The sequence below is a fragment of the Talaromyces stipitatus genome, genomic scaffold (assembly GCF_000003125.1).
Source record: "Talaromyces stipitatus ATCC 10500 scf_1105507295515 genomic scaffold, whole genome shotgun sequence".
Taxonomy (NCBI): Eukaryota; Fungi; Ascomycota; class Eurotiomycetes; order Eurotiales; family Trichocomaceae; genus Talaromyces; species Talaromyces stipitatus.
The window spans coordinates 628755-641852 of NW_002990118.1; the positions used below are offsets into that span (position 1 = coordinate 628755).

At 44.0% G+C, this 13098-nt stretch overlaps 2 protein-coding genes across 2 annotated transcripts, besides 2 other annotated features; one reads left to right on the forward strand and one right to left on the reverse strand.

The window, feature by feature from the left end:
• Positions 1–344: 344 nt before the first annotated feature.
• Positions 345–1206, forward strand: TSTA_042550 (nucleosome-binding protein, putative; the record flags this gene model as incomplete). The annotated part of the gene is made up of 2 exons (XM_002484689.1): positions 345–452; positions 508–1206. 2 exons carry the CDS (start codon positions 345–347, stop codon positions 1204–1206), a joined length of 807 nt encoding a protein of 268 aa, XP_002484734.1.
• Positions 684–863: a sequence feature (GA-rich).
• An 85-nt stretch (positions 1207–1291) lies between the features above and the next one.
• Positions 1292–3296, reverse strand: TSTA_042560 (uncharacterized protein). The gene is made up of 2 exons (XM_002484690.1): positions 2755–3296; positions 1292–2690 (listed from the first exon to the last, which is right to left on the reverse strand). Exons 1-2 carry the CDS (start codon positions 3192–3194, stop codon positions 1589–1591), a joined length of 1542 nt encoding a protein of 513 aa, XP_002484735.1. The 5' UTR covers positions 3195–3296; the 3' UTR covers positions 1292–1588.
• Positions 3297–8598: 5302 nt separating this feature from the next.
• Positions 8599–9900: a mobile genetic element.
• The last annotated feature ends 3198 nt before the right edge of the window (positions 9901–13098 follow it).

Consider the following 13098-nt stretch of genomic DNA (forward strand, 5'->3'; position numbering starts at 1 on the left):
ATTGTCTCGATCTATGAGGCTCCTGGCTAGTAGTTCCCATTTAACGACACGATAAGGTCATTTGTGCGATCGATCTGGCATGTTGGTTTCATTGATCTATTTGCGTGTTTAGTGTGAAACTTCTGAAGTCTAGATGGGTGATGCATCATGGCTACGACATACTGTCTTGCAATCCATGGTCCGTCTCATCGATGAATCTAACCTAGATAATGATTGGTAAAGTATATAAGGACGTCCATCAACCAAGCAATTAACGTACTCAAGTCCCTCGATCTCATATCACTCATAGCTGCTGTATTCCTCGAAAACAAACCCATACTTACTAGTTAGCCCGTACATACAAGATGCCTGCTCGCGACAAATATACCGAACCCCAGCTTCGCGACCAAATCAAAGAAGAAATTCATGCCTCTGACAAAGGTGGGCGACCAGGCCAATGGTCTGCTCGAAAGGTGTGTTGCCCTTTCCTTACCTGAAAAATATGTCCTACTAATTCCATGGGAATAGGCACAAATGATGGCATCCGAATACAAAAAACGCGGCGGTTCCTACACAACAGACAAAGAAACAGGCCAAGACGAATCACAAAAGCATCTATCAAACTGGACTGAAGAAAAATGGCAGACGAAAGAAGGAGAAGCGAATGCTACGAAGTATGATGGGACGAAAAAGAGATATTTACCGAAAGAGGCGTGGGAGAAGATGAGTGAGGAGGAGAAGGAGGAGACTGAGAGGAAGAAGGAGGAAGGGGAGAAACAAGGGAAGCAGTATGTGGGAAATACGGAGAGGGCGAGGGAGGAAAGGAGGAGGACTAGTAAGGGTGGTGCTGGGAGTAAGGATAAGGATGAGGGTAAGGATGAGGATGGTGAGATTGAAGCGAAGGATGTGTCAAAGAACAAGAGGGCCGGACCGAGAAAGAATAAAGATGCTGACGCCAAGAATGAATCTGAAGATGGCGATAATGAAGATGGCGCACAACACGAAGAGGAAGGAGAAAACGAGGAAGACGTGCAAGAGGATGGTGATTTCGTCGAAGACGCCGAAGCAAATCAAGATGATGAAGATGACGACATCGTCGACGGTGACAACGAAAAGGAAGAGCCACATGGCCAAAAAAGGGTTCATACACGGCAAGACGACAAGACGGAGAGTAAGAAGCAAAAGACAACGTCCAAGAATGAAGAAGATGGGGGTGAAGAAGAATAATATGTCTCATGATTGCTGTGCTGTTATACATGCGACACATGCCAACTACTCCAATTCCCAAAGGAAGAGAGATAAACAGAAATTAGCCTGAAGATTCGAATTCAACGTCTGTATTCGTACACTGACTTGAGTCATGGATGATTCTATCTGCGAATAAAAAACTTGAAGAATCGGCTTGGTCATGATGCGATGAAACAGGATCAAAGGTAGAGGAAAAAAATGCGCAATGCAATTCTATTTCGGTACACAAAATGGGTATATCTAGTCATGAAAAAAACAATGAGGTCCATAAGGAATAAATAACGGCTAATATGATGGAGTATGATGCAGCATATGGTCGAGTGTATGTGTATGGTGGGCATGGTCGAGGTATATGCGAGTGCTAAACAATGGCATCCCGTTCATCAATCCACACCAATTCCGGATACCTGTCAACATCATCAAGATGCACCGTCGCTGAATTGGGGATATACTCGCTTATGCCGTATATTTCTTTCAATGAGCCTAGTTGTCCAGCAACAAACTTTTGAAACAGATCCTGTATATGAGCGTCGTATAATGAGTTCATACCAGGCTGGTAGCCGCGGATCGATAAAGATTCTAAATGCGGGGGAAGGACGTCGGCAAGAAACAGGTTGGAGGAGGCAAAGTCGCCAGTAGTGCCATGTGCCATATGGAAAAGACATCGCACCCCAATGTTCAGTCTTCGCAAAGCTGTGAAATTTCGGAGACTTCCCGATTGCATGAATACAAGTTCAACGACTGATTTATTATTCATAAATGCTTTGCGCTCTTCCTCGGTCTCATTGACGTCTACATCGTGAGACAAATCGCCGAGATATTCTTCGAATTCTTCTTGTTCGAGTTCATCCGAATAGTCCGCGTCCGTGTCGAGGTTGAGAGATTCTAGTGATTCACGATGAATAAGTAACGCCCTAAAAATAGCCGGAAATGCCATGTGCCAGTTGCCGGTGTCCTGGGTGGCACGTCCGCCAACAGAATGTGTAAAATGTCGAAGTGTTTTTGAGGATGCAATGATTGAGCAGAGAAACATTGTCGGTAAGACAGAATGAAGGAGTTCGATTCGACCGAGGTTGGAAGTCAACGGAGCAAAATCCTCACGGCCGTTCTCGTCGATTTCCATGCCGCCAACGCAGATGTGTTCGATGGAGGGTAATTGGTGGAAGAGAGACATGTGATATAATAGGTCGTAGCGGTTGAAGAATAATGGATCATTATCAAGGGCGTCGTCGGTGTGTAGTAAGTCGACCCGCCGTAATCTTTGAAGAAATACCGAATTGAATATGCTGGTAGAATGTAATAGAAATTGCTCGAGTGGTAATGCTGGGTAACCTTCCTTCATGAATCGTCCTATTGGGCGGATTTTTAGAGATTCCAGGTTCGGACAAACGGACATTAGGAGAGCTGCGAGTGATTGAATCATATGTGAGCCTCGAGTATGTCGACCACCTCGAGAGCGGGAACTATATTATATTATATATGTGTCAGCACCGATCCCAAGCTTTTATCGGTGGGGCGGATACATACGAATGAAAGCCATGGGAGAAGTCAAGGTCAAAATGTCGTTGAAGCAACATATTAAGGACCAACTCCTCCTCCGCGCCGTACCATCCTGCATTACGAACAGCTAATCGTAGTAACAATCCGTCCTCTTCCGTAATAAACCTCTGGTATGGGGTCGGCTTGTACCATCCATGGAATTGCGTGTCTCGAAGAATATCGATGTGACGTATGTATAAGCCCAGCTCAGGCTGCCGCAGGATAGACATAAGCAATTGGAAGGCTTCGTCGCAGTCCTGCTCGGACCGCAATCGAACGACATCAGGAACGTTAATCGGGTCCAATCCAGGAGCAGTTTTACCCAATTCCATGCTCATCACATTGTCCAAAGGAAGTAGCGTGCTGGTCGATAGTGCTGCCATGGTAGACACGCGGAAGAAGAGGGGGATATCCATTTCGGCGTCCATGTATGTAGAAGGGGAAGAGGAGCGGGGAGCTGTGAGCACGAACCGCCCGTCATGAGGCGTAACGTGCTCCCACCCCAATCGACTCGACGCTCGTATTATCTGTTCTGCGACCGTAGTCATATGCTCTCTTGCTTCTTGGCTATCCCACTCCCTCCCCAATCCTACCCCCTTCTCCACCTCTTCCTCGGCCAAGCTGTCGTTGTAGAATCCCAATGTGTGGTCGTCGATGTCGTCAACAAGCCGAGCTACAGCGAAGGACGATGCGAGCAGAGGTCCATCCGGGCCGACGCCTTCTCGAAGCCCGAGAACTGCCAGGGTGGTGGTTGTGTCGAAGAAGTATGTAGCTGCTGGCACGCCCAAGCGGCCGTTTTGGGAAGAAGCGTCGACGGAATCCCTATTTATAGGTCGAACATCACTGAATCCTCTTATTATATTCTCTTCTTAGTCCTTCTTTGAAGTCCTTGTTTTGTTTGGGCGGTCCAATGGATCGACGGAAGGGGAGGTTCAAGGTCGTTGGTATTTGGTAGCGATCGCAAAGGGACGATTGTTCCCACTTATGAAAGGGGAGGAAGGCAAAGAAAGAGAAAGTCCAGATGATGATTATCGAAAAAAGAATGCCATTGAGGCCGACCCAGGGCGGAGAACGGGTACGTAGCGAGGAGATCACTTCAGTTGGTGGCAGCCTAAGACAAATTGGGGCAGCGCGCAGCTAGACAACAAAAGAGACACTCAGGCTAGTTGCAGCAGTAGTAAGCGCGGCAAGTACTAGAAGGTCAAGGAAGGACTGTGAGAGGAAGAGAAGCTCCTGTGGCGACGGCATGTCCCTCGGTAGGCAGTTGCTCTGCCTGTTGATATTCACTGAATCAGTGCATCGATCAGTCCCTGGCGTGCAGCATCTGTAGTGGCTCCTCGAAACGGAATAGCCGGAATACAGAAAGAATTGGCCAGTTGCCAGTGTGTAAGAACGGAGAACGGTTCATGGACTATGTGGATATGAAGGGGGACAGTCAAGCAAAAGCAGAGAAAGCCTGAAACTGGCTGATAATCGCGGGTGGAGACTTGCAGAAGCTACTGCACGATAAGTATTTTCCTAATCAAGCTATTCCCTCGGTATTACCGCGTCATACGTAACTTACCACGAGATTTACCCGTTGCATACAGTCTATGTATTTGATTGCACTCATTAATTGTAAATATCTACTTAGGTGTTTGTATTTGTCTGTATGCCATTGAACCGCGCAAATCATTATATATTCAAAATTGACAGGATGGTCGGCATGACCGTGTCGTATAAAGTCCTAATTCCGACAGCCTGTTACTCATACAATTATAAATAGCGATTGACCACATATCCAGAACTGTCAAGGCACATGCTGCATGGGTACACCTGCATCCTCATAAATATGTCGCTGCACTCGCTGAATGCGATTCCGCCAAGTACTTTCCTGATTCAGTCAATACATCTCTCGGATAAAGGTAAACCCGTGGGTCGCTTCCGTACCTCCACTCGGAGCTTGCGTAATTTACATACGCTTACGTATGTAACATACGTTTATGCCTGCATTATGTATGTGATAGTTTAGCGCCGCAGATCTGAACGAAGCTACTTCGGGTCGAGTACTTACATAGTATGGACTTCGCCGTGCCTTTCGCGCGATCGCAGCCAATCAGCATACCGAATGCGTCGTCTAAATCGGGAGCATCTCGGCCGCTTTTAGACGGTACAGATGCAAATCATCCCTCCTTCTATGCTTACACTTGCCTATTTCATTAACTACTTGGTGCGACACTCTGTAAGTGTATGCTCTTTTACATCCGGCGTACATTTTTCTGTTCAGTCGATGATGAGTATAGAGCCACAGTACCAGCCACTTCCAGATGCCACATGGCGTTGATAGTTTTTATCAAGCTGACAAGATATTGGTGTACAAGAACTCAAAGTAAGCATATCGGAAACCGCTAGTCCAAGTTCCCGACATGTGATGCCGTCTCCAACATTCCATGTTTTCTAGAAAGAGTCACCGCCCCGTTAGAAATTCGACTGATATGATTACAGGGCTATTTACGTAGTACTAGAACGTATCGTTAGGCCACCCCCGCGTGACGATGGTCCCTGTCCCAACCCATCGGGCTATAGCAGCGATCTTATCAGAATATCAATCGAGTCCTTTCCTAAGATACGGTCACTCCAACGTCAATGATCGGGTGCGTACATCAGCAGGCTTGCTCAGGCGTACCGTCCTAGAGCCAACAGTTGGAAATCGTCCTCGCCATTTGGTCCGCGCTGTAGCTACGCAGAACCCAGTAACTGTAAGTGGGTAGTACTGTATGGTGTTGTGTTGGATATGTTGGATTCCGTGCCGCATATGCATGTCAGCGCCAATAATATCCCTTAGGATATGAACAGCTACCAGGCTCATCGTCCATGCAGGATCAATTGGATTCACTTACACTCCCGTCAAGGTCAGAGAATCATACTCTTACTGAAGTAGCAATCCTCTGTAACAACTCGCGCCGTTAGCTTGCATGGTGGATGTTAAGATACCTGTCCGCTGGACGGCGTGAAATAATCATCAAGCACTCAATGGCCCAGCAGATATATCCCGGAATGTGATATCCAAACTGTCGAGTGTTGGCTACGCTTGATCGGACGATCGTGAATAAGGAACATCTATTTCCGGAACATACTCTCTAGTGTTATCTCTCTTCCCTCCGTCGTTGGCTTACCCAGTCGTGTCGGATATTTCCGTCACCTTGGAAACGCAGATGCTGATGGGAAGATCTTTTAGCATTGGCCATATCTGGTAATTGGTTAATAAATGAATCTGATAATAACTGACGTACCCACAACAGATTATAAGACATTCGCTGATCGTTCACAACGAGAGAAACGACAGCTAACGATCGGAAATCGGTAGCGGTGTAAATTCGAATCTGCCACTTTTTGTTTATACTAAGCAACTGCCCGATGGTTGGGCTTACTACAACTGGTAAGCGCACGGATTCTTTTTTTTTTTTGGCGGAGCTGCTACATCATCGTAAGGCGATGTGGCTAGAAACTGGTTTATGTTAATCTGTTAGAAAAATCGGCTCGATATGATTTTCCGGTAGACTGGCAGTGCGGGTCTCGGGATTTGATGTTCTTTTGAGTAACATCCAATATCGAGACAAAATTCAGTATTGCTCATTGTGGATATCCGTAAATAGGCCCAACGGATGATCAGACTGTAGTCATTCAAATACGCCCGATAGTTAGTATCAAAGCGAAATGATCTTTTCATGGTAACACGTTGGTCACACGTCCATTGGCCTGTTCGCCTATTCTACAAAGAATTGATTCCTGGTTTCAGCGACCAATGAACTACCAGCATATCCTTGTTATAAAAACCACGAACAGAATCAGGCCATGGTCTAGTCAATGGTCACACGGTTCGACACCAAAAATCATGATCGAGTCGAGCCTGTATTTCCATCTAGCTTAACTTAAGTAGTTAAGTAGCATGGAATTACCTAATCATCATAGTAGTTAGTTAGTCAAGTTAGGGCTTGAAGCCGAACCACCGGGACGCCGAACCCACCACAAATTTTGAACCAAGCCGATCACGTCTAGATAGAAGCCTTTCGACTTGGTCGACATTCCAATACCTGGTCAACAACAGCTACTACGTAGATGCTAGTCGGTTTCGAGGGTCTAAGCATTAGTGCCTGATATGATACGTTATCCCCCAGTTGTTGTGGTAGAAACTTGTCCATGACCGTAGCAGCCGAGACAATCCGATTGATGATTTCGAGATATCTTAACTCATTCAGATGACCCTCTGTCCCTTATAATCACCGAAACAAAGAAAGAGTACGTAAGTATGTGTTGGTGGCTGTGCTGTCGCGTTAGTGTTGGATGTTTGATTGGTAATATTTTCCGGACGACTTCTTCCGAGGTTCTTACTACGCGATCGTTATTGACCAGGGAGACCGGGGTTTAGACTTGATTTAGATATTTTGTCACATGGAGTTCAGACGCAGATATGTAAAGGATGGCTGGAAGACTGGAGTTGAAATTTACTTGATAAGGAGTCTAGATTCGGGGTCTGTGCACGTTACCTATGTCTCAATCAGGCAGTCCTTGCGGAATTACCGGTTGGTTCTGGCCTAGGCATCCTGGAACATGTACGTATCAGCCACCTGGATGGAGGACGGCGTTAACCAAATGGATGTTAAATCATTGAAATATTGCAGTGCTGTCATATTTGAGGTACATACATAGCTGCATACACAGGTTGTGTATGTGAGCAAGGAAAAATTACCAAATTGAGTACTTCCCATTTCAGTATTGTCGCCCGACGCAGCATCGCCACTTGACCGGGGTATAAAGGTGAGTGACCAGTCTTGGTATGACATCGGTTTAGAGTCGATGCGCTATTTTTATGCATTCCATCTTGGCCGGTGTGAGCAATTGACATACTAGTAACAGTAGTAGAACACCGACATGCATATCATTATATAGATCATAGAGAATCAATTTTGATTGTGATGAATATATTCTCGTCCAGGTTGTTTCTATTTGTTGGTGTATTCTTTTGCTGTGCAAAGAAATGCAGTAAGTAGTAGCCAATCGGATTTCGATATGTATCTGGAATATATGCACCAATCAAAGGTCTGGAAAGAGATTCATCTCCACCATTGCCATGCGATGTACAGAGTGGCGTTTGCACTAAGCCAAAACTGGCAGGCATAGAAGTCGGGAGCCCAGATTATTGGATGGGTGGAAGAGACCTACAAAACCGAAGGCCCGCAGTGGGGTAGACCCACGCGGGTCTTGTAGACGCTAGACCTTTTTTGGATGGCATTCTTTGTATAGCTCGATTTTTCGAGAAATATCAGGCATTTACAGTCACACGAGTTGAAAGTCACATTATGTACATCATTTATAACCAACTCGGTGGAAATGTGTCTTGGAGATGCTGGACACAGTATCTGTTGAGTTTGTATGTGGTGTGGAAGACCCTCATTGCATATTAGCTAAAGAAAAGAGCCTCATTGTGTACTAACTACATCCGGAAGGTGCTGTTGAAATTAGATCAGTTCACCACTACCTAGGTATTAACAAAAGAACCATAGTAAGAGGAATACAATTGATGATAGAGGAGTCTGACTTCCCTTGGTAAGTGCAGAGAAACTTTGAACCAGAGTTCAGTGTTGTTGTCAATATTCTTATTATCAATCCCGTCAATCAATATTGACAATTCATAAGGCAATATTGATTGACTATATTATCAATATTTCTTGGCATTCGGAAACGGTCTTGGCAATCCACATCATCTTCCTCCCTCCATTCTTTAAACTGTACGGAATTGTACTTGATATAAAAACTATGGACTCTGAAATAGACCCGTCTCTTCTGTCAGTTCCACTCACCCAAGACTCAACTACATCAAGGCCAAGAAGTATTACGAAACTATCGGCCCATGAGACATAGGCGCATACTTGTACGCCGCGAGAGGGAGAACCAGAGCGTCAAGGGAAAAAACGTCTTTTCTACTGCAAGGACTGTGAATCCTACAGTGCTCAAGCAAGTAACAATTTTTGTGATCCTCTTAAGAAAAAACATGGAATTGATATTCAATCTACATTAGGTCCATTTCAATCTGCAACACTGGATCAGTTGCAACAATTGTACCTCCGAGCAATATCATCAGGTCAAACAAAAGAGATCGATACTCAAGTTCTTCAAAAAGTCCTAGATAATGGCACGATTAATGAGGTACTTGTTTTATTAATTGTTGAGTGAAATCTCCCATTTGATATTGTTGAATAGCCTGAGTTTCATGTTTTCTGTCGATTACTGAACCCAGAGGCAGACAACTACACTACAAAGTTACAACGGCACACTTTGAAATTGCAAAGAAGATTGATTAATCATATGAAAGTTAGAAGGATATTATACGGAAAACCCTTTAATAAGCAGAGTTAAGTATCCATCTTTCACTTAATATCTGGACATCTCCAAACAAGCTTGCTTTTCCTTGGAATTTGTGCCCACTTTATTGGACAAGATCAAAGGAAATTATCAAAAGCCCTAATTAGTCTTCGTACAGTTGCAAATCATTCTGGAGCAGAGTGATTTGCTACTCTTCTTCCTGTTCTTCAAGACTACAGCATGGTGCAAAAGATAGGATCTTACTGACAATGCAAGTTAAATGATATACTTTGCCATGCAATAGGTGAATACCTTAATATGGAAGAAGGGCTCCAGTGAAATACTTTATTCAAACGAATCCGCTGTATTAGCCATGTAATTAACTTAGCTGTACAAGTCTTTCTATTTCACAACTGCATTGAAATGGATCAACTTGGATTATGCAAGATCTAAGAAGAAACAGGAAAGCTTGCAAGTGATACCACTATCCAGCAGACTTTTCGTGTTATAGGGCTATTAGGAAAGTGTCATAACATAGTTATGTACATTCGTGGCTCAGCTGCTTGTACAGCATATTTCAAGGCTCTTGCAGGCAGAATGATTCTTCTGGAGAACCGAACGAGGTGGAATAGCTGGTCTTAGATGTGTGAGGTGGCACTGGATCACTCAAGCGCAATTGCTACCTACACAAAGGAGTATCTCGATGACCTTCGAGATGATTATCTAACTCCGAGTGACTGGTCAAGGATTCATACAATTGATCAATTCCTTAAACCATTCCATCAAGCAACAATCGATCGTGTACTCTATACAATGGACGTCCTTCTTAAATAATTGGAAAAAAAGGGTTGTAATTAAACATCCTATTAAATCGAAATTCAACTGAAATATAAAGGTTCAATATCGTGAAGATAAAGAGTTTTGTTCTCGGGTTCAGAAATGCTGGTATGCTTTTGACATTTATTACAGCAAGACTGATGACTCACCTCTTTATGCTGCTATGCTTATACTTCATCCAAACCGTCGTACAAGATAGATCCACGCAAATTGGAAAACAACCTGGCAAAAGCCTGCGATCAACAAGGTTAAGAAGCTTTGGCGCACCTACCGAGAGAGAGCTCCTTCTCCGGCAATAATAAGGCCATATAATAAAAAACTTTCAAAGTTTGATCAGATTGTACGTGACTTAAACAGTTTCACTCGGCCAGCAAGTCAGGATGAGTTTGATGGTGATTGCAGTGGAGAGCCATATGATACTGGAGATGAATCTGCTCTTTGGTGGTGGCCTCAAGACAAACAAAGAAAGCGTTGGCCAAGCCTCTCACTCATGGCAATTGACATTCTTTCTATTCCAGCCATGTGTGGATGTGCCTACTGAAGATCGCGCAATCACTTAGCCGATCTCATTTTGTCAAAATTTAGCAAACTTCAACCTTACGCCAATATGTGGATTGATTCCGTACCTGGGCGACTAATCATATGTCCCCAGTATAACTGTTGTATTGACGATTATACTCAGTATGAACCATGCTCCTTTCTCGACCACTAGTGATACGTAGACTCATGGCAATCTAGGACCCTAAGTAATACAAGCTGAAGCAAAATCACACTATCATACAATACTGCACCTTTAATTTAACTATCGAGGACAAACACTTGTAAACTCCCATATCGGATATTTATTTCTTTTGCTACAGGCCATGGGAGTTAGCAAAATCTTTTAACCAAAGCGCTCCCTTGGTCTACACTTTCAGTTCCAGATGTCCAAGGTTCATATGATATTAACGGAATTTCTAACCTTAGAGGGTTATTATATCTCACCGTATTACGCTTCGTCTCTACCGGTACACCGTTTCTAATTTGGGCTATAAGCTGCTTGGTGGTGCTTCTCGCCAATATCCTCGTGGCCAACACGCCACAGCTGGTTTGGTACTGTTGCACTTTACCTCCAACGATGATATAACCTCCCTTATGCGATTAGAGAATGAAGTAAATAAGCTCAGCAACATAGAGTGTTGTGAATCTTAATTTCTACTCATGCAGCCAGCGAAATAGTTACTCTTTAACTGGCATCTTGATGCTCGCTCCTGGAGTCGTTCGTCCTACATTAGCTATCCTCGAGGTCGTCTCTTTAATCGGTCTAGAAATATACTCGTCTACCTAGGTAGCTTCGGCAGGTTAACAACGACGCCTGTTCCTTTCGGGCGAACATACTAAGTGTAAGATGACGGGAGTATATGAAAATCTACCAAATTTGTCTAGTAAGGAATTCTCGTGGAGCTTACCTGAACTGCTTGACCTATTGGCGTCTCGGTCGAAATTAAATGTGTAAAGATGTAATCTGTTTTGACCTAGTTCGTATCTGAAATGAATTGATTGTCATTTGATAATAACAAATTGATATAATATGGATTGTTTCGGCTTGCGTGTATCAACACCTTAGACACATTAATCATTAGGAATGTGTTTACATTGCATTATGCCACTGATAGCAGTCCAGACGGATATCATATGGTATTTCTTGAATTGTCGGGGACTTTCTCTTTACAAATGATGCTAGTGCAGTCATAACTTCCCTCGGACCGATAGCTGCAAGCCAGTAGGCCCTTATATTCTTTGTACCATTCTTTGTACACCTGATCGAAATCCAGATGTTTAAACCCGTTGCTATGAACGGTGTCAGAATCGGTCATGTTATCATTGAGTATGTGATATGGCGAGGCGCGGTAGGCTTCTCGGCCAACGTTGACATCGGCATATCGTTGGTACTGAGAGTGTTGAAAGACTGTCGAGCGAAAAAGGCTTGCCTACATCCGGGTACCGGACACAGCAGAGCAGAAATACCTGAGTCCCCCTAGCCGGAATTGACAGCGACCTTTCGATATACAATAATACTCGCATTACCATTACAGTCGAATGTGATGAACCAACTACTCCTTCAGGAGGGGGCAAAGCCTTTGATGTTTGGGATATATACATTGCAGACTTAGACCCAGCTATGAAAACCAGGACCTATTACAATAGACTAATCTCAACTTCCTCCGCCACCAGGGAGCAATGATCCAGAGGGGTTACCCAGCGTTGTTTTGAAGAAACGTAGAATTAGGTTGTAAAGCAATGACGAGTTTCACATCTTTGTGCAGAGTTGAATTTGGCCTTCTATACATGGCGCAATCCTGGTGCAATGGATAAAGCATCCTAATAATTTGGCATGACGGTGCTCGATGGTAAAGAGCAGTGGTTATTGTTTTGAGAAGCAGGGTACCTTGCCCAGCTGTTTGACCGTTCACGTAGTTACATGGAATATTCACGTATGCCCATATAGGTAGATCCATGCTTGAACTCCTCATTTTGGAATCCTATGTTACACAGAAGATACATAGTATCAATATGAACTGGGGCCAGATCTGGGAATAGCTGCTTGTTAGAGCCCTAGAGGGTACGTTTGACAAAGCACATTAAAGCTCGACGGGAGCTCCAGTATTTTTCATCTGTAGGATCTATAGATCTTTGATCCGTTTAGATCTCCGTTTGAAATATATATCACTTCTACATGGGTAGTACTTCATCTGTTATTCTCATGGATCTTAGCACCCGACGTTACGAACCTTGGAAGTGAAGTCGTAGATAAAGCTCCTGAAAAGATTAGTGCGGGGAGATTTTTAAGTCTTTTTGATCCAAGACTAAAATTGGATTGGACTTATGGGGATTATGTAGTACGACATTGGTGGGATCTACTCCGATCTAGGAATCAGCTGCCCCATAGCCCTAAAAGTTAGGTACCTATTTATGGAGTCTAAACGGGTTCCAGAGCGGGTTACAGAGTAGTTAAAACGCACGCTATTTGGAGGATTCCCACACCTCAAGTTTCAAAGTTTACCCAGAAATTTAATGAAGAGAGAACGTTGTTGATGTTTGAACGAAGAGGAGAAGAAGGGGAATAACTGATTAAGTCAAGAACGTAGACTACTATCGTCAGCGAATACTGTC